A 19,439-nucleotide genomic window follows, 5' to 3' on the forward strand; every position below is an offset into this window, starting at 1 on the left:
GCCCAGCAGGGAATTAGTCGGCCCCTTTCACTAAAACCAGGTGAGGAATCTACTAACTGCCTTTCTTCTCCCGTCCACCCCTAGTGCGCTCGTCTCTCTCGGCGACGACTGGGCTACCGCCGCCGCCGCCAAACTTCGTCGGGCTCGCCGGCGACGAGCTCCCACCAGGTATCCCCACCCTCTCTTCCCTCACTGCTGTGCGAAACCAAGGACCCAATGACCCTAACTTAAGCTATTTGGCTATTTCTACTCGGATCCGATCTAATTACAAGTGCAACAGGATCAGAGGAGGTGGTGATGGCGAGAGGTGACAGCTGCCTGGCGCGCGTGGGTGCCGGAGTTGCCATCGGTGGCGCGGTCGGCGGAGCCGTCGGTAACCTTCCTCCCTAAACCCCTAAACCCTAGACTTGCGGCATCCATCCATCCGTTCGAGGTGCTTCGCCCGTGGGTGTGTTTGTTGAAGTAGATTAGTGTGTGATTTCAGGGATCTTCTCGAGCTAGCTATACTGATCCCTGGTTTGTCTGGTTAACTGGCGGCCACAGATGTAATAACAAGGTGGCTTTTGTTAAGAGTTCATGCTTAGGTAGCATCTTCTGGAGGTGTAATATATCGATGCTCTAGTTGAGTTTATTTGTCCAATTGCTTGTGCTTTAAGGGCTGTTGCTGATTTGATGTGACGTGGTTTGGTTAATTTGCTGGTGGTGGGTAGGACTTGTGATGAAAAATGTAAGTTCAAAAGCTTGTTCAGTGCCACTTTGGAATGTACCAATTAATATATTCGAATTTTGGTTTAGTTTCCTGATTTGGACTCCATTGTAATGGAAAGATGACAGCATATGGAATTGTCTGTATGCCAAGTTACTGGTATTTTCTGTCAAAAAGTTGTCATTCGCTTGGTGGTTTTGTATTTAGCTCGTGGAGAGAATACTGATGACTTGAAGGGGTGGATGTGGTCATGTATTAGGCTACCAGTCTGGCTTTCTTACCTTGATAGTCATTACTTTTGGGTTTTGTAATAAGGCAGAAAAGGCGTGTCTGTGGACTTTTATTATTTTTATGGGGATTGTGTTGACCAGTGCATCAAGGAGTACCTAACATGCTTGGCTTGCTTCTTTCGTGCAATAACTATTATGCAATTGTTGCTTTCAAGGTGTAGCTCTAATCAAGTTACTTATATTCCCAACGCTCATTAGAAGTTGTTTAAGGCAGCCTAATTAGCCTGCATGCAGTGTAACTTTTTCTGTCCTAAATTTCATCCTTGTATGACCGGAGGGAGTTGGTAGTTCTCAAAGTGCTCTTGTGCCCATGTGCCTCCTAGGATACGAATATCATGGAAATAAATGGTATATGTTTTCTTCTTTCTGTTGCCATAGCATAAGAGTACCAAGTTACTAATTGACATGTTTTTCCTTCTTCCTCCGCAGGTGCTTGCTATGGAACTTTTGAGGCATTCAGATACAAGGTACTCATACACTGTTTGCTTTGTTATACACAAAACCACTATGATAGGGCTTCTATGTGATTTCCCTTTCAATATTTGGTTTCGTGTCATTCTTTCATAAACTTTTGGATACTGATGCTTCCAAACAGTACTAGGAAATAAATTGATTACCCTGTCCTTCAATATTCAAAGGATTCAAATTGATTAGGTCTTGACTCTTGATTGTGCACTTCGTTAACCTTAGCTAAGATTTACTTGATTGTGCACTATCTGAAATAAAAATTTAGAGTTGTTTTTTGGGGTTATCATGAATGCTAATCAGTTTGATATTCTGTTGCACAGATCCCTGGATTGCTAAAGATCAGATACATTGGACAAACCACTGTTGGCAGCGCTGCAATTTTTGGTCTTTTCTTGGGTGCTGGGAGCTTGATTCACTGTGGAAAATCCTACTAGTTTGTTTCCCTCCTTTTTCTGAACACGACTTTGTCGATGGGCTTCAGAGGAGGATTCTTGATTTTGAGTGCTACCCTGGGTGGCTTCAGTCAAAACTATTCAATGTCTGTACAATTTAACAGCTAATAGCTCAGGGTTGGAAAGAACAATCAAGTTATGCCCCAGTGTTGGTGTGGATGGAAATATAATCCATGTTCATCTGTACGAGAATCGTCAATTTCACATATAGCGTCTTATGTTCTAATATGATTTTGTTTGAAAAATGTAAGGATTTCTTATGGTCATCAATAATACTTTTCTTGCTAGATGGATGTAATATCGCTCAAAACGTAATGGCAGCTATATGCTATTGTTGAAATGCAAAGGGCAGCCGGCCAGGGCCAAGGTTGACGCAGCATATTTTATTTTTGTATTTTCGTTTATATCGCTCCACACTGATGGATGATTAATCGTGTAGTTTGTTTTTTCGCGATAAAAAAATGTCCTGTGAGTTGAAATAATCTCGTACGACTAGCAATTCAGTATGCATAATCAGTTGTAACACTTAACGCTGTCAACGAGCCATTTCAAAATGTGTCATGCTCATGCGTTCATCCATACTGCATTATTTTATACTGCACCTCTTCTCTCACTGTACATAGCTATGCTGAAGACTTAAAAGCTACTCCTACATATGCTATGCTTGACTTTGTCGTCAAGGATACTAAGTACAGACAGTAACCATTGTCGCTCGAATAAACTCCCAGTGGGTCGAGATACAGTTGTGGACAAAGCTATCAGGACTAGACACTAGAGTAAACTAGGACATCACCTCACCATAGTTCTAGGAGTAGAACTAAAATTGCCAGAACTTCAGATAGTTTCATGTTCAGAAGAGGCAGAATTACAACTCTCTATGAATCAAAAAAAAAAAAAAAGAATTACAACTCTCGGATCTCAAACACCTGTAATTAGTTATGGCATACTCACTGTCACAGACCAATCAATGCCCGAGGTCGGTGCTCGATGGTTAGCAAGGGCAAACCATACTGTGAAACAGCTCTTACAAATCCCATGTTAGCAGTCAAAGTAGGAGCTCGCCAATAGTCACCTGTGCCAAAAACAATTTTGGTCTTCATCGCGAGCTTCCTTGTGGTTGGAAGATCCATCATTCGTGTTGAAGGACTGTCTGGGACAGTGCTGCAGGTCCAAAAAGTGTTGGTACATACTCTGTAAGATACAGTTTGCGTACTTGCGTGGTTTAAAAAAATGAATTCAAGGCCATTAGCAAGCTCCAAACACACTGGATATGATAAACAGTGACTTGTGGAAAATAAGAGAGTTCCTAGTCTACCACGGTTGTAGTACCTCTGGGATATGACAGCAATTTATATGGACAGGAAAATATTAGCTAGGTTCGAGAACAAATATTTGCGCAGATGAAGAGGGCAGGAAAAAAGCTAGCTAGCAGATGCAGCATGTTTCACTCAGTGTTACTAGAAGCAAAAGCAGTTTCAGTTATCTACCAATTTCGAAAATATGGAGTACATTTTTAAGTACACAGAATGAAAGTACCAGTTCGACCAATTCATATTGAGTTCATTATGAAACTTATACTGGGCTGCCAGTGTAGGAGTACTAAGGACATGTCCACAAAACACAAGGTTGAAATGAAAATCATACAATACTTTACTACAAACAATCTTGAAGTACCTCAGTGCATCTACAATTCTACATATATCACTCAGTATAAGGATCAGATGAACAAGAATATCATACAACCTTTGGGCACTACATGTACCTAACAAATGAAATGCACATAAAGATAGGAAATGAAAGAGCAAAAGTCCGCTTCATGAACTTGATCATGTGTAAGTTCTCAAAAGGAAACCTGATGATGTGTTATGTCTTAAACGTTGTAAGCAATATATGGTAACAGAAGAGTCGCACTCAAAATTCAAAGCTGCTAACAGAAGAATCGCCCTCAAAATTCCAAATTAGAGCTACTATATAGTGGCACAAAATACTGTACCCACAGAAATCAAATTAGCTATGTAACAGAACTTACGTGAGTTGTTTCAACAAATGTCTTGCTCTGATGTTCTCTTCAGCTCCACCACACATCGAAACAATTTCTTTGAACTCCAAGTTGACAGTTTCACATATGATACATTGCTTCCCCTCCACTGCTTTCCCCAAATCTATGAGTATTGGAAACTGCAGTTCGGGTTGTGCCTACAAAGCAAGCATGAAATAATTCAAGACAAGATCGACAGCATGGTATTCTTTTGTAAGTAGTACACAGTTCTCTAATATAGATTCACTCTTTGCAGAAACATATTTTCTGAATATTCAAGTAAGTGTTTGATGTGGGCTTCCTTACAGAAATCACAATGAAACACAATTAAATCTGTGTACTTGATTGCAGTTAACAACTGATCAACAATATTTAGAACTGGGTGATGAAAGACTGGCTCCTCGGCTGTAAAGGAAACATTTCCAAGCGACCTGATCCATGACGAACTTGTAGTTGCACTTGAACCTTGCTCTGGTCTCTGCCTCAGGTGTAGCCATCAGCTTCCCTACCCCGCCATTGCTGATCCCTGACACTATAGCAACCAGCGCGGTGGTGTCCAAATTCACCAGCTCCCTCGATTCCCTCCGCATCTTCCCCATAAAGGCACCAAATGCTCCCTCGAAACTCAAAGGCTCCTCATCAGCACTTCCCTCAGCCACCGCGGCTTCTGGTGGCAGCAAAACCTCGCCAGCACTCTCCACGACATCAATCTCGAACGCCCTGAAATTCCTAAGGTCCTCACTCGGGTTGAAGCTGACGGCAACCCACCCGTCCCCATCCTCCTCCTCGGAGTCGCCAATGAACTCCTCGAGCAAGTCAGTGTCCACGGCCTCGAAGTCCTCGGCGAGCCCCCGCGCGATATCCACGCCGACACCGCGGGAGAAGACGAGGAGCAGCTTCTCGGGACGCGTAGCGGGCGGGGCACCGCGCGCGGCGTCCAGCGCCGCAGCGAAGCGAGCGCGGAGGCCCCCGGGCGGGGCCCAGGCGAGCCTGACGGGGTTGCTCGCAGAGACGAGCACCCACGCGGGCCGGCCGCGGAAGGCGCAGGCGAAGTCGACCCCCGGGAGCGGCGAGAGCCGGGACGGGCTCCGCACGGCTGGGTGGGTGAGGACGAGGTGGAGCGCCGCGAGGTGGGGCAGGTTGGAGGAGAGCGGCGTGGCCGCGGCGGGGCGGAGCGAGGAGAGGAAGCGCAGCTCGGCGTCGACGAGGCGGAGGAGGGAGCGGAGCGCGGGATGGCGTGGCAGGTCCGGCGAAGCGGCAAGATGGTCCTGCAGCGCGACGCACCGCGCCCGCGCCCGCGCCAGCTCCAGCTCGGAGTCGGCGGCGCACCCCTGCCGTGCATCCATTTTCGCTGCGATCCGGTTTCGGCCGTAGTGGGGGAGACAAACTATGGGTCGGAATGGGCCGGCCTACATGTAGCACGGAAAGTGGGCTGAAAACGCGAAACACAAAACGGCCCACGGCTCGTTTATGATGACGTATAAAAGTGGCCCGAAAATATAGCCGTTGGGCTCGACTTTGTAGATGCGTTCGCTTTGGTTTGCCTTCGGTACTCCGCGGTCCGCGCCCTCCGCTTTCGTTTTTTCCCCCTCCCCCTCCCCTCCACTACCGCCGCCGCCGGCCGAGTCCCGTGGCGACATCCTGAGCCGGAGCGCCGTAGCTCCTCCGGATTCGAGACACCGAGCGCACCCCGAGCTCTATCTGTAGGTATACTTTCAAGATCTGGTCTTCTGTTAGCTTGTGCTCTGCGAATTATGCGATGCTTTCGTTTCGTGTCCCACACTCCCATTGCCACACGGGTGTGCTCCCATGCGCCCTCCGGAGGGCCATTTGTTTCGCCTGTTTAGTGGGCAGGCGCTGGTTTGAGTGACGCAGCTATTTAGTCAGCAAGCGCTGGTTTGAGTGGTGCAGTGGTTTGTCTGGTCAGCTGTTGTGCTGTGTCTTGAGGTAACGTCTAGGGTTGCGGAATTTGTGGCCAGTTCTCACTCAAATTTTCAGTTATTTAGTTAATTATTTCCACCCGAATTTTGGATTCAGTTTTGCGGGATGGCAAACTAGAATTTCGTGTTTTCCTTTAGCGCACTTCATAGTTCATAGGACATGTGTTTTCCTTTAGCGCAGATATCTCTGTCCAGCGTTTTTGTTGTGTAGGGGAGGGGGTGGGGTAACGAATTTAAGATACCTCGCATTCTGTCACACTCTTGTCACTAAATTCTGGTGGATGTAAAACACTGGATTTAGGCCTTGTTTAGTTCCCAAAATTTTTCAAGATTCTCCATCACATCGAATCTTTAGACAAATGCATGAAGCATTAAATATAGATAAAAAATAACTAATTATATAGTTTACCTGTAATTTGCGAGACGAATCTTTTGAACCTAGTTAGTCCATGGTTGGATAATAATTACCGAATACAAACGAAAGTGCTACAGTGCCCAAAACCATATCCTGCACAGATTGGGCCTAATTCATGTATATTTCCACAAGTAGATTTTTTTGAAGTAATTAATATTTATTCGTGATTGGATAGTTGTGAAGTACCTTGTGGCATTGCTAGGGGATATGGGTATGAGTATGGCCATATATGTTGATGTTTGCTACTCTTGGATAACATTGTATTGTACTACTTTATGAAGTTCACCCACGTAATTCTATGCATTCAGGATCTGTGTTTGATTTAGTTTGGAGCATATTACTTATGGTCCCATTATTGTAGTGTTTGGAGCTGAAAATGAGTGAGGCAAATACTACTCAGCTTGACCTTGAGAAAGGATTTTCTCAAGTGTCTAATGATAATGATTCAAGTAGCCCTGCAACTGTGCATAAGATGAAAGCTGAGACAGAAGATGGTGGAAGTGAAATCGAATCACCCACTCCAGAAAAACGTGAATCTAGAAGCAAAGGGGTTGTTGTGAGTTCACTGGCAAGGAATTTGCTTGCAGAGAGGTACAAAGACAGATTTGCATATCAGCTGGTGGAAGATGAGGGTGAGACAGATGAAGAAGACTATAATGAAAGTGTTTCGCCTAGTGGTAGCCGATCTCTTTTTCCAGAAAGCATTGAACTTCTTGAGAAGTGAGTCATTCTATTCTCATCTCAATATCTCATGCTGTGTGTGCTGCCTAGCCATGATTATTCACCTTGTCTTTCTTGTTCACAATGGAAGACACAAGGATTTGCTGAATCTTTTCAATAGAATGGAGAGTTCTATAAGATTGCTTCACCTACGGAAGAAGATGGCTACATTTAATAATATTGCCACCCAGGTGGAGATACTCGCAAAAAGGTAGTAATGACGATGAAAGTATCTATATGGATTATTATTATTTGTTTGTTTGTTGCAGTTGGATGATAATCTTTCTGCGTTACAGGAAGTTGTTATACAGTCATTTGGCCCAGATGAAACATTTATTCCCAGAGGCAATCCAGATAAAGAGGATACTAGTACATGATGAGAAGAGCCTATGCATGTATGCTGATATGGAAATCACACTTGTAATGGATGTTGTGGAATGCACAAGCCCTGATCAGTCTCCATCCATGACAATTTGCGAGGCTTTTTACTCAAAGCTTTTGAGATTTTTGGATGCTCATCATAAGGTACTAAACTTAATTTAATTAGCCCTTGCTTAGGTAGTAGTTAATTAATGATGTTCACAGTATGAATGTATGATATTTCCTTTAATTTGTTAAGAGCATTTTAACTGAAGTTCTGTCTTCTCATTTCAAGTGAACCTATATAGTTATATGTTCTTTTTTAGGGGTTGACCTATATGCACTTTTGATTATGTTAGTCTTCAAGCCATGATAAATTAATGACTCACTCAGCATTCTCATTGCAAATTGTTATTTATGCAGGGTGCAGATATTCCTGAGGCAATCCTACCGGAACCCTTTAATTCAAGGCCAAGGGATAAGTTATATCTTGAGGCAGTACATAATGGGCATGCTGCTGAGCCACCTATGCAGGGTGCCGCTGAGGAGGAACTCTCAAATGCTTCCCACTTTCCACAATCTTTTCAAAAACTCATGTCGCAGAAAATCATTGCTGATGGAACTGAAAAGACTCAATTGCTATCTGATCCAGCAGAGCTGAGCTCTGTGAACGTTTATGATACAGAAGGGTCAGACAGAAACCCTAAAAAGCAAGATGAACATGCTCCAGCTCCAGTGAACTCTGAAATTTCTGCTACTCCAAGCCGTCATTTGACCTCTTGTTGTCAAGAGAGTACACCAAAACAAGGGACCTCAGAGTCACCATTGTTGTCTGGAACACCTGCAATGCAGACTCCAAATAGGCCATTGCCGACTCCACTTGAGAAACCCAAGGTCACATGTGGACACATTAGTGAACCACGTTCAGCCAGTTCTGCCCGCAGATCACTAAATACATCGTTAAAATTTGAAGGAGGAAGCCCTTCTTATTATGATGGAATGGAACATACGACTACAGCTGAAAAGGGCATAATCTCAGAAGACTCATCAAGTTTTAACAAGTCATTTGAGGTATCTGATTCCCATCCATCACTTTTTTTTTGACAACCCATCCATCACATTAAATTGTTATCTGTTTGTATAGCACATAATTGCATGCTAGAAGATCACAGATGCTATAGTCAATAACATACACTACTAACAAATGCTTGTGCTTTGGATTCTGATTTCTTTAAAAACCCAGTTTGCAGGAATAACTATGGACAGCTCTTTCTGCATTTAATTCTGTATCTTAACAACGTTAATGTGGGTTGTGTCAAATAGATTTCTTAACTAACTAGTAACTAGCTTCATCTAACACAATATTCAGGAAATAGGTATATATGACTGTTCAATAATTCCTAGAATGGTAGCACTGCAGTTGTTGATGCTTTGGGAAAAAGCCAGACATCAGACTACTAATAATCAGAGCAATTTACCAATAAACTTGGAATTTTATACCCTGAGGTGCAGTAATAAGTTTGTTAGACAGAATGACCATTTCTCTTTTGTTGTCTGTAGAAATGCTCAAATGCATTATAAACAAGGAGTGTTACTCTTGGTTTTCTACGTATGACATGGTGTCTGACTAATAGATGTCTTGCTTCCCGCTCTGTTATTTTCTTTTGCTGTAGCCTGTAATAATAGTTGGAAGAATTACAATTCCAAGGTTGTTCCAGTTCATTTGCCTGTTGGTTATTTCCTGACCAAATGAACCTTTTCCTTGCAGGAAGATAGTCCTGTCTTCTTTACTGATAAAGACAAAATCAATGAAGTAGACTCAGTGGATACTCAAGAAAGGATGGCTTCGCTACATACCACATTTGACATAGTCTGCGATATTTCTCGTTCTACCAAGAATTCACTTATCACGAAACAGGAACTTTTCCACAATATTCTTGCCAACAACTTGGAGATAGAAGAGATTGGTAATGAGGATCACTTGATCCGTGTACCTTCCAAATTATACTTGATGTTTCCTGAGCTATGCTGATCGTATTGTCTTTTTTACTAATAGGGGAGATAGAAGAGCAGCTGCATATTTTAGAGGATCTGGCTCCTTCTTTGATATCAAAGAAGGTGATAAATGGAGGAGAAATACTTTATAGGTAAGTTTATTTAGTATTACTAGACAGCATCCCTCTTTATCTTTTTCTATTTAAAGTTTTTTCAGCAGAATACTGACATATTATCTCTAAAATGGCAGCATCGAGCCTATAACAGATCAGAATTCAGTTCGGGCGAGGCTTGTAGAACCTGTATGAGATAGCTGCGATTGGTTCAAGCTGAAGAAATTATCTATATGTATGTACCACTAATGAAACCCATATTAGCTCATTACCACCATGTAAGCATCTGCATGGCTCATGTCTGATTCGACTTCAAATCTGTGTTTTTGTTGACCTGCTCAATGCTGACTCCCTGACTCAAATTCGCACTAGCTTCTCTGTGAGCTTACTGTGGTAATCCCATGAACTTGTGTGGAGTTCAGCTGAACTTTGGCATCTGCTCTGTGATATTTACTCATGAAAAATGAAGAAGAAATTACTGGTGTGTAATGCTGGTGTGAAGCACATTCGTATCCCTGTATGCATTTAGATAACAAAGCCTTTCATTACTTCATGCAGTATTTATTCATTATTCAATAATGACATATATCTATATGTAGCAATGACATGTCATGCATACAGTACACTAGTGATGGCAATAAGCCCACGACCTGTATCCTCTAATCATATGTATGTTCCCGGCACGTATCTAGTTCCAACAGATGGAGCAAATGCAGGCATCAACTGCCTCACTCGGACCAGGTGATGTCCACCATCCCGAGGTTTAGATCGAGTCCCAGGGCGTTCCACACCGCCGGTGAGGCGTCGACGATGTTGTTGTCGCACGGTGGCTCAAAATTGTGCTCGTCGTCACAGCCGTGCACGGAGTCACACTCGTCCACCACCTTGGCGTACACGGAATTGCCGTTGGCGCTGATCTTGATTTGATGACCACAACGCGCCATGTTGCTGAACCACCCTGTGGAGAGCGCCACCACCTTCTCCTCGTCGTTGTGGTACGCGTTGTCGCACTCTGATGGGCCACCGCCATCCTTGCCCTTCTCAAAGCTGTTGAGCGTCAGCACGGCCTTGGTGCTCGCAGTCACCGGTGGCGAGCAGTGGTACTGTGGATACTTCTTTCCATCTTCACAGCAGTCTGGGTCGTTGCTCTTCTGGCAGTTGCCAGAGTGGCCAGGGAGGTACCCGCTAACGCGGCACGTTCCGAGGCCGGTGCCAGGGCGGAGGGAGGATGCCATGTGGGAGGCGGAGAGGGCAACTAGGAAGAACATCGCCATGGCGGCTATCCCTCTCGCAGTGGCCATCATTGCTTGCCTGAAGAAATGGTCGAGCTCCTTCTCACTCTGTTTTTTTTTTCTTTTTGTTTGTCGAGCTCTGCTGTGCTTGATGGTTTTGAGATTAGTCGTGCATGGGATTATATATAGTGGCCTTTCCTGCTTGCTACATTAGTATGAACTTGCACTGATGCACATGGCGTACGGAATGGTTTGAGTGGATGCCATTCTCGAGACGGTAATCCGTTCTTATGTGCTGTATTCAACGTCTCTTTTTCGATTGTTTATATGCCAAATTCTTGTGGCGTATTGTATATTTAATGTTTGGGATATCGTCTCCTTAGAGTATAGATGACTTGTTTAATAGGTGGTCTAAGATGGGTGATAACAAACATGATTCGTTGTTGTTGACTATGGGCTAAACTTTGTAATAATTGGTCTAATTCTACCAGTTGGTAGATAAAGTCGGGTATAAACTATCTTTTATCTTTAAAAAAATCTAGATGTGTCGTATGCCCGTCTGAAATGGTATGTACTCTTTCGATGGGAACATATGGAGTGGAAAAGATTTGTCAGACACGGAAACATGGGGTTCACCTAGGTTAATTTCATAGACATATTGGAATTGGAGAACTCACGGGGAAAAAATATAGCCTTTAGCTGTACCACTTTTACCCCCACCATGAATGACCACAAATTTGTCCTCACCATGGTGGCGACAATTCCTGCTATGGTGGCTGATTATTTGGCTGGTGCTAATATTAATGCTGATTTATTGTAATAAAAAAATATTATTCCATAGTTGAAAAGTAGTACTGATAATTGAGTAAACTTGCTGCCACCTCGTTGATGATCCAATGACCCGCACTACGCCACAGAAGGTAATTTGAGACGGCTCGTGATATCACTTAGTGACGGTGAATTTACGTATTTAAAAATTTACGACCGTGAGGAGTCTGGTTCGATTAATTGGACGTATGGTTTGGCACATCCACTGTTCCCTAATGTTTACGGTGGCTGTTTACAAGAGTGTTACTGTTCGCGCCTAACTGTTCAGTGTTTCACTACTCTTCGTAGGATGGCTACTTACTGCTCACGGATTACTGTTCACGTTCCCGCTCTACATTATTCAACAGCCAATTCAGACCGAGTGGAGCCCTGATTTAGACCAGTTCATCGAGTGTTCAAAAAATACCACCAGATCTTTATGTCAGCAGTCAGCTTAATTATTTTTTACTTTAATGTCGGCTTAAAAACACTACAATAAATTAATCTCTTCATCTTGGAAAAAACGACATGCCTAAATGAAGATAAAAAAGATATTGTTCATATATAGATCAACAACTCACATTATATTTGTTTTATTTATTTAGACACTTAGCATTAGACTATCAAGAGATGTACTACATACGTTCCAAATTATAAGATGTTTTGACTTTTTAAATACATAGATTTTGCTATTCACTATGTCTAGATATAAAGTAAAAGCAATGCATCTAGAACGTTGTCTTATATATATTTTGGAACAGCGGCAATATTTAAGAAAAAAACAGTATAGAATTGATTGAGAAAGCTTGTTTACGTATAATTATAATTTGTAGTGATTAGTGAGAACTAATGAGATATATAGATGAGAACCATATATACAACATTTTTTTGGGGGCGGGGCGCAAGCCCCTGCTCGCCCTCTTGTCTCCACACTACACCAATGACATCACCAATTGTCACAATTGACAAAATAAGCCCTAATGCCTTGTTGGTTCGGTCCACAGTCCACTGTTAGATCAACATCAGCTAAGACTCATGAGCGGGAACTTAGAACGAGCTCGGGAACAAACACCACGTTATGTGCAATGACCATTGCAATGATGGCCATGACGACCGTGACAACTATGGCTATTGTGGTTGTGACTACCATCATGGTGACTGCAACTACAACCGACGTTCTAAGAAGCCTACCTCGGAAAGTATGACAAGGACACAAACTCGGGTCACTAGCTTGAGGTTGAGGACTACCACCTTGCATCCAGAGCATAGGTGCTAGTGACATCTTCGCCATCTAGTACCTGTGATCAACCAAAACTGGGGCTAGACCTGAGACAGACGAGTAGATTTTTTAACCCTAACTAGAAATTTGCTCCCACAGAGAATATGACCCATGATCTGAGGAGTGATATTGAAGCCACAGAATCAACTTAGTTAGAGGCCCTATTACCTCAAGCGTTATTATTCAATATTCAACAATGACATATATATCCATAAGCAGTAATGACATGGCATGCTTACAATATACTAGTGAAGGAAATAAACCACCGACCTATCCTCTAATCATATATATGTACACATCTCGTATCAAATGCCAACAGATGGAGCAAACACAGCCATCATTTCCCTCTCACTCCTCAGACCAGGTGATGTCCACCATCCCGAGGTTCTGGTCAAGTCCCAGGGCGTCCCACACCGCTGGTGAGGCATCGACGATGTTGTTGTCGCACGGTGGCTCGAAGTTGTGCTCGTCGTCACAACCATGCACAGAGTCGCACTCATCAACCACCTTGGCGTACACGGAGTTGCCATTGATGCTAATTTTGATGCGGTGCCCACAGCGTGCCATGTTGCTGAACCACCCGGTGGAGAGCGCCACCACCTTCTCCTCGTCGCTGTGGTATGCATTGTCGCACTCCGACGGGCCGCCGCCGTCCTTGCCCTTCTCGAAGCTATTGAGCGTCAGCACAGCCTTGGTGCTAGCCGTCACCGGTGGCGAGCAATGGTACTGCGGGTACCTCTTGCCATCCTCGCAGCAGTCAGGGTCGTTACTCTTCTCACAGTTGCCAGACCGGCCCGGGAGGTACCCGCTGGCACGGCACGTGCCGAGGCGGACACCGGGGCGGAGGGAGGATGCCATGTGGGAGGCGGAGAGGGCAATTAGGAGAAACATCGCCGTGGTGGCTATCCCTCTCGCAGTGGCCATCTTTGCTAGCCTGAAGAAATGCTTAGAAATGCTAATGCTCCTTCTCACTCTGTTTCCTATCTATTTCTCGTGCTCTGCTTTGCTTGATGGTTTGAGGTTAGTGGTGCATAGGATTATATATAGTGGCCTTTCCGCTTGCAACATTAGTATAAAAACTTTCGCCGATGCACATGACGTACGGAATGTTTTGATCGATGTGATTACCGGAGACGGCAATCTGTTCACCAACTAATGTTTTTCGTGGTGCCGTACGCAAGAAATGGTTTGAACTCGTTAGATGGGAACGTATAGAGTAGAGAAGATTTGTTATAGGCACACAGAAACGTGGGGTTCACGTATGTCAATTTCCTAGCCATATTGAAAATTGGAGATTTCAGGGTGAAAAAACTTCGGCCGTACCAGTTTTACCCTAAGGTCTTGTTTGGATGTTGTCGGATTCACTTCAATCCATGTGTGTTGGTGTGGACTGGGGTGGAATTTAGTTCATGTTCCACTCCAATCCACCTCAACACATGTGAATTGATGTAAATCCGACTACATCCAAACAAGGCCTAAACGATAAACTCTAACACAAACAACCTGCATTGAATGACCACAAATTGGTCCTCACCATGGTGCCGACAATTTTTATAGATAATACTCCTAATTGAGTAAATTTGCTGCTACCTCCTACATTACACACTATTGCTAGAAGACTCGGTCTCGCCATGGGACTGACAAATGCAAAGTGGAGCGGCAATATTTATAAATGGAAGCGAGAATATCCACTTGTAACAAAGGTTACAGATAATAATAAATACTGGTAACCACTCGTAATACATTTCACATTTGTCAGTAAAAAGGTTATTTCATTCATTCATTGTGCACATCAATAACAACTACTCTTGTCCAGGAAATTGGGAGACTTTCTTGTATACAACTTTATGAAGTTGTGGGACGGCAAAAATTTGCAACAAATCAATAGTGTAAGCATATATAGCCTATAACAATACATATCTTACACTACAAAAATAATAATAACTAATTATCATTTGCCAAGTACAGCACTCAACTTCGCTGAGGATGGAATTTTTGGTGGACATTTTGGCGAGCAAAGCAAACGAATGTTTCGACAACATCCCCGAAGATGTCCAGTACATGATTAAAGAGTTAAACAAAATGTAACATAGATGCTCATAATAAGACAAATAGCTCTATTATGCCTTGTTACATGAAAAAATATTTTTCGAACTATAGTTTTTGTTTTTCAAGCATCCTAAAATTAAGCCGTAGCGTTAGCACGGGCACTATACTAGTACTCCTAATTGAGTAAATTTGCTGCTACCTCGTCTCAGGAGTCTGTTTCGGTTGGTTTTAATTAGATGCATTGTTGGGCCTTTTAGGCCAAATTAGCGTGAGGTGCACGGATATGCATCCCTTGTTGCTTTATGCTGGTCTATTCTTCTCATTGTGTTATCATCTTTCTTTCTTTTTCTTTTCTTTTCTCCCTTGTATGAGTTTTTTTTAAAAAAAAATTACTTGTGGCCATGCACGTTGCTATGGTTATAGCACAAACACACTTGGAGGTGAACGATGAAAAGTGCCCATACCAAGAAACAAAACTTTTAATGTCTGTGATCACTCTTTTTCCTACACTAACGACTTTTAGAAGCGCCTCGTTTTTGTTTTTGTTTTTGTTACGAAGAAACAAAACTTAGAGTATTCATGATCACAATCATTAGACAAATGAAGTTACCAAAGTAGCTTGCAAATAGAGTCGTGAACTAGCCGCAACTTGTAAAATATAGAAGATAATCAAATTTGTGTTTGCCCGGTGGATACCATAGACTAAGTAGATGTGAAGTTCTAAACAAAAGAAAAAAAGAAGCAAAATAGAAATAGAAAAATATGAAAAAAAGGAGTTCTTATTTATTCTTCAAAATGATTGCATTTAAATTTGTCTAAAAAGATTGAGCCGGTAAATAAAGCTAATTCCGGTGGATGACTAAGGGCTTAATTTAGTTGCCTAAACCAGGTTGGGCTAGGCTCCTCACATATAAATGGCAGGGTTAGTTGCCTAAACCAGATCCGGCTAGGCTCCTCACATATGCAATTGGGTGCATGCATAAATAATGCAGGACTATGCTGACGGAGCGGGTGCATGGGGAGGTTGGATAGTCGGATAAGCAGGACCTAGCCAAATTGTAGGACATGTGTTAGGCTTGCTTTGAGGAGAGTCGCTCTAGCCTACATAAAAACTTGTGCAAGTAACCAAGCATAAGTAAATTGCATTGCGAGGCCTAGAGAAGTTATGTAAGCAACCAATTAGACCCTCCATTTTTCCGTCTGACAACCCTTTCCCTCTCTCAAATGGCAGTCATAGATCTTGCCTCCCCCCTCCATTGTGTAGCAGGTACCAGTTGTGCACACGCGTGCTAGACGTTGTAGTGCAGTGGCCTAAGGCATAGGTCAAGGTCCCCTCCCCTTCTCCTAAGGCATAGGCATAGGATGCGTACATCATGTCCACGACTTCATCCTACACCAAGCTCTCAGTGAGCTTGGCTACCCCCAAAAACCTTGGATTTCACCTTGATCTTGCAAATGCTTGTGAACCAACATTCATATGATGTGAAACCAACCCCTCCTGATTTATCTATTGTGGATATCTTTGCAAAAATAAAAAGTAGGGGTAATGTTGTGTGGACTACAATGATTGAGACTTTAACCTAGTAGGCAGTGTTCCGACCTTTGGAATTTGTGGAATGTTTCATGTGGTTCTAGAGCTTGGACACAACATACCACTGGCTTGGATTGTAATTGTTGAGCTAGAACAATATATGATGCATGGATTCTGTCGAATATATGGACGGTATATTCATTGAAGCCATAACATGCCCACTAGATATAGGCGTGAGCAGGTCGATTGGTTAGGGGAGGATTAATTTGAGGGGTGCTTTGTCTACTTGGCACGTAAGGATTATATGGATAGACATATAAGCTAAGTTCGGCAAGCTCATCTTTGTGACTCAGCTCTAAGGTGCATTACTAGTTTTGTGTATTTAGAGAACACAACCTTTCATTTCACCATGTGCTATTTATTCAGTACTCTCTCCATTTTAAATTACATGATATGGTTTCTTCTATATGCATTATTTTTACTATATATTTAGACATAGTATATCTCTAAGCATAAAGTAAAAGATATATAAATGTTTATTATGTATATAGAAAACATAGGACACGTTATAGTTTGATGATGAAATAGAGTATTCAATATATATATATATATATATATATATATATATATATATATATATGCAGTACACACATACAATACACTAGTGAAGGCAATGAGCCAACGATCTGATGTATCCTCTCATTATATGCACACGGCACATGCCAAGTGCCAACATATGCACACGACACCTCACTCCTCGGACCAGGTGATGTCCACCATCCCGAGGTTCTGGTCGAGTCCAAGGGCGTTCCACACTGCCGGCGAGGCGTCGACGATGTTGTTATCGCATGGTGGCTCGAAGTTGTGCTCGTTGTCGCAGCCGTGCACGGAGTCGCACTCATCCACCACCTTGGCGTACACGGAGTTTCCATTGGCGCTGATCTTGATTTGGTGACCACAACGCGCCATGTTGCTGAACCACCCAGTGGAGAGCGCCACCACCTTCTCCTCATCGCTGTGGTACGCATTGTCGCACTCCGACGGGCCGCCGCCATCCTTACCCTTCTCAAAACTGTTGAGTGTCAACACAGCCTTGGTGCTCGCTGTCACCGGCGGCGAGCATCGGTACTGTGGGTACTTCTTGCCATCCTCGCAGCAGTCCGGATCATTGCTTTTCTCACAATTGCCAGAGCGGCCTGGGAGGTACCCGCTGGCGTGGCACGTGCCGAGGCCAACGCCGGGGCGAAGGGAGGACACCATCTGGGAGGCGGAGAGCATGAATAGGAAGAACAGGGCCATGGCGGATACAGCTCCTGCAGCGGCCATCTTTGCTTGCCTGAAGAAATGCTCGAGCTCCTTGTCACTCTGTTTTTTTTCGTGCTCTGCTTTGTTTGATGGTTTGAGGTTAATCGCGCATGGGATTATATATATAGTGGCCTTTCTGCTTGGTACATCAGTTTGAACTTGCACTGATGCGCATGGCGTACGGAATGGTTTGATCGATGTGATTACCGGAGACGGCAATCCTTTCACCACCGAGTATTTTTTTTGTCGCGCCGTATAAAATTGTTTGAACTCGTTCGATGTGAACATATGGAGTGACCCCTCAAAAAACATATGGAGTGGAGAAGATTTTTGTTGTACACAAACGTCGGGGGTTCACATAGGTTAAGTTCATGTTCATATTGGAAATTGGCTGGAGAACTCGAGACAAAATTCGCACTGAATAATCACAAATTGCTCCTCACCATGATGCAGACCAATGTCGGGCCTGATTGGTTCCATCGTACGAGGCATCCTGGCTCCAATTGTTGCATGCTGGTTGATCTGGAGCAGCTTCTCTTGAGCCTCTACCTAGCTGTACTTTCTCTCACGATAAATCAACGAATAATATTTTCAGTCATAGCTTTTCAAACCAGCGAACAGGCTAACGGAACACACTATTTTTTTTTTAACAATATCATTCCCCGGTGGCATTTTAGTTGGTAAGATCAAAGAGGAGGCTCGTGCTTGGGGTACCACCGGCTCTAATGCCTGTCTCAATGGAGATTTTATAGAAGTTTTATACATATTAAATATGCTGATGTGGCAACTACATTGATGAAGAGAGAGATGGTGAGAGTTTTATGGGAGTAGATATAATTTTATGGAGATAAAACTTTTCTACACCGTTTTTAAAATACAAGAGTTTTGTAGAGTGGGCCATGAAACCTTATTGAGACTGGAAGTGCTTGAGGGAAATATACTTCCGTGTATATAGTGTTTTCCTCTCTTTTTTTCCCATGTTTTGCACATGTTCAGTTTTTGTGGCCTAGGCCAAACCTTCCCCGGCAGGTTCTGTCCATTTTGTGTGGGAGGAAAGAACAACAACCAAGCAACCATCTGTGACAAAAAAAAAAAAGCAACCATCTGTGACCACATTTGTTCAATAAAAAATAACATTTCGGGTGGGTGCTACCAAAATTCGCGTACGCGAGCTGCAGCTGAGTCTGGTGATCGGAATTGCTTACCAGTTTCGCACGGCTTCGGTTTCAGATCTCGCTCCAACAACAGTTCTTGTAAAGTGTTACAGAAGTCGTACCAAATATTTTAGGAGAAACTTTTTCCCGATAAACAGTGAAAGAGCCAAAGTCATTTTTAGACAAATTAAATAGTCAGGACCGCAAAATATGGCTCTTCTTGTGCTCCGACTTATAGGAAGGAGTATTTGAGAATAAGACCATTTTTAATGCAAGGTTTTACCTCTCAATTTTCAAGACGTGAAATTTAATATAAAACGTATCTCTCTCAGTGTATAGTTTTATAGAGTTATTTTAGCCTTTGGGAGTCTCACCATTATCTCTCTCATGCACGCGATGAAACGAACTAATGGCTTTCGGTAGGGGTTTTATTCGGTTTCCAATGTTTTGGAAACAATTCTCTCCCCTTCTCGATACATGCAAAATCTTTATTTCTGTTGATGTAGCACTGTACTTAATGTGGATGAAATCCCATAGAATCTACATTAAAATTGACCTAAGGGCGTCCTCAATGGTGCTAGCTAT

The 19,439-nt window shown here is 43.1% G+C and overlaps 5 protein-coding genes across 6 annotated transcripts; 2 read left to right on the forward strand and 3 right to left on the reverse strand.

The window, feature by feature from the left end:
* Positions 15–2,206, forward strand: LOC8079589 (reactive oxygen species modulator 1). The gene is made up of 4 exons (XM_002447179.2): positions 15–168; positions 281–373; positions 1,426–1,463; positions 1,785–2,206. Exons 2-4 carry the CDS (start codon positions 298–300, stop codon positions 1,896–1,898), a joined length of 228 nt encoding a protein of 75 aa, XP_002447224.1. The 5' UTR covers positions 15–168; positions 281–297; the 3' UTR covers positions 1,899–2,206.
* LOC8068488 lies at positions 2,463–5,424 on the reverse strand. Its single transcript, XM_002448607.2, has 3 exons — positions 4,386–5,424; positions 3,946–4,112; positions 2,463–3,077 (listed from the first exon to the last, which is right to left on the reverse strand). Exons 1-3 carry the CDS (start codon positions 5,298–5,300, stop codon positions 2,870–2,872), a joined length of 1,290 nt encoding a protein of 429 aa, XP_002448652.1. The 5' UTR covers positions 5,301–5,424; the 3' UTR covers positions 2,463–2,869.
* Positions 5,474–10,003, forward strand: LOC8079590 (CDT1-like protein b). Of its 2 annotated transcripts, none has more exons than XM_002447180.2 (8): positions 5,474–5,661; positions 6,671–7,029; positions 7,121–7,240; positions 7,326–7,554; positions 7,813–8,460; positions 9,158–9,356; positions 9,446–9,536; positions 9,635–10,003. In XM_002447180.2, the coding sequence occupies exons 2-8, from the start codon at positions 6,686–6,688 to the stop codon at positions 9,690–9,692; spliced, it is 1,689 nt and encodes a 562-aa protein (XP_002447225.1). In that variant the 5' UTR covers positions 5,474–5,661; positions 6,671–6,685; the 3' UTR covers positions 9,693–10,003. The 2 variants fall into 2 exon arrangements, with proteins under 2 accessions (XP_002447225.1, XP_021318801.1); XM_021463126.1 differs by having other exon boundaries at positions 5,486–5,657.
* Positions 10,226–11,182, reverse strand: LOC8068489 (putative ripening-related protein 5). Its single transcript, XM_002448608.2, has one exon. It carries the CDS (start codon positions 10,799–10,801, stop codon positions 10,226–10,228), a length of 576 nt encoding a protein of 191 aa, XP_002448653.2. The 5' UTR covers positions 10,802–11,182.
* On the reverse strand, positions 13,164–17,868 carry LOC8079592 (putative ripening-related protein 5). Its single transcript, XM_021463663.1, has 2 exons — positions 17,153–17,868; positions 13,164–13,638 (listed from the first exon to the last, which is right to left on the reverse strand). Exons 1-2 carry the CDS (start codon positions 17,719–17,721, stop codon positions 13,164–13,166), a joined length of 1,044 nt encoding a protein of 347 aa, XP_021319338.1. The 5' UTR covers positions 17,722–17,868.

This window comes from Sorghum bicolor, chromosome 6, assembly GCF_000003195.3.
Source record: "Sorghum bicolor cultivar BTx623 chromosome 6, Sorghum_bicolor_NCBIv3, whole genome shotgun sequence".
In the NCBI taxonomy this organism is placed as follows: domain Eukaryota; kingdom Viridiplantae; phylum Streptophyta; class Magnoliopsida; order Poales; family Poaceae; genus Sorghum; species Sorghum bicolor.

What these genes read in the sequence shown, in the direction of transcription:
- LOC8079589 (XM_002447179.2), top strand. Translation starts at nt 298, where the DNA reads ATGGCGAGAGGTGACAGCTGCCTGGCGCGCGTGGGTGCCGGAGTTGCC. An exon ending in CGCGGTCGGCGGAGCCGTCG is followed by an intron (nt 374 to 1,425) that starts GTAACCTTCCTC and finishes CTTCCTCCGCAG; the next exon opens with GTGCTTGCTATGGAACTTTT. An exon ending in TTGAGGCATTCAGATACAAG is followed by an intron (nt 1,464 to 1,784) that starts GTACTCATACAC and finishes TCTGTTGCACAG; the next exon opens with ATCCCTGGATTGCTAAAGAT.
- LOC8068488 (XM_002448607.2), bottom strand. Translation starts at nt 5,300, where the DNA reads ATGGATGCACGGCAGGGGTGCGCCGCCGACTCCGAGCTGGAGCTGGCG. An exon ending in ACAAGTTCGTCATGGATCAG is followed by an intron (nt 4,113 to 4,385) that starts GTCGCTTGGAAA and finishes CTTGCTTTGTAG; the next exon opens with GCACAACCCGAACTGCAGTT. An exon ending in CATTTGTTGAAACAACTCAC is followed by an intron (nt 3,078 to 3,945) that starts GTAAGTTCTGTT and finishes TTGGACCTGCAG; the next exon opens with CACTGTCCCAGACAGTCCTT.
- LOC8079590 (XM_002447180.2), top strand. Translation starts at nt 6,686, where the DNA reads ATGAGTGAGGCAAATACTACTCAGCTTGACCTTGAGAAAGGATTTTCT. An exon ending in TTTTGGATGCTCATCATAAG is followed by an intron (nt 7,555 to 7,812) that starts GTACTAAACTTA and finishes TTATTTATGCAG; the next exon opens with GGTGCAGATATTCCTGAGGC. An exon ending in CTTGGAGATAGAAGAGATTG is followed by an intron (nt 9,357 to 9,445) that starts GTAATGAGGATC and finishes TTTTACTAATAG; the next exon opens with GGGAGATAGAAGAGCAGCTG.
- LOC8068489 (XM_002448608.2), bottom strand. Translation starts at nt 10,801, where the DNA reads ATGATGGCCACTGCGAGAGGGATAGCCGCCATGGCGATGTTCTTCCTA.
- LOC8079592 (XM_021463663.1), bottom strand. Translation starts at nt 17,721, where the DNA reads ATGGCCGCTGCAGGAGCTGTATCCGCCATGGCCCTGTTCTTCCTATTC. An exon ending in GTGGACATCACCTGGTCCGA is followed by an intron (nt 13,639 to 17,152) that starts GGAGTGAGGTGT and finishes TGTCCGCCTCGG; the next exon opens with CACGTGCCGTGCCAGCGGGT.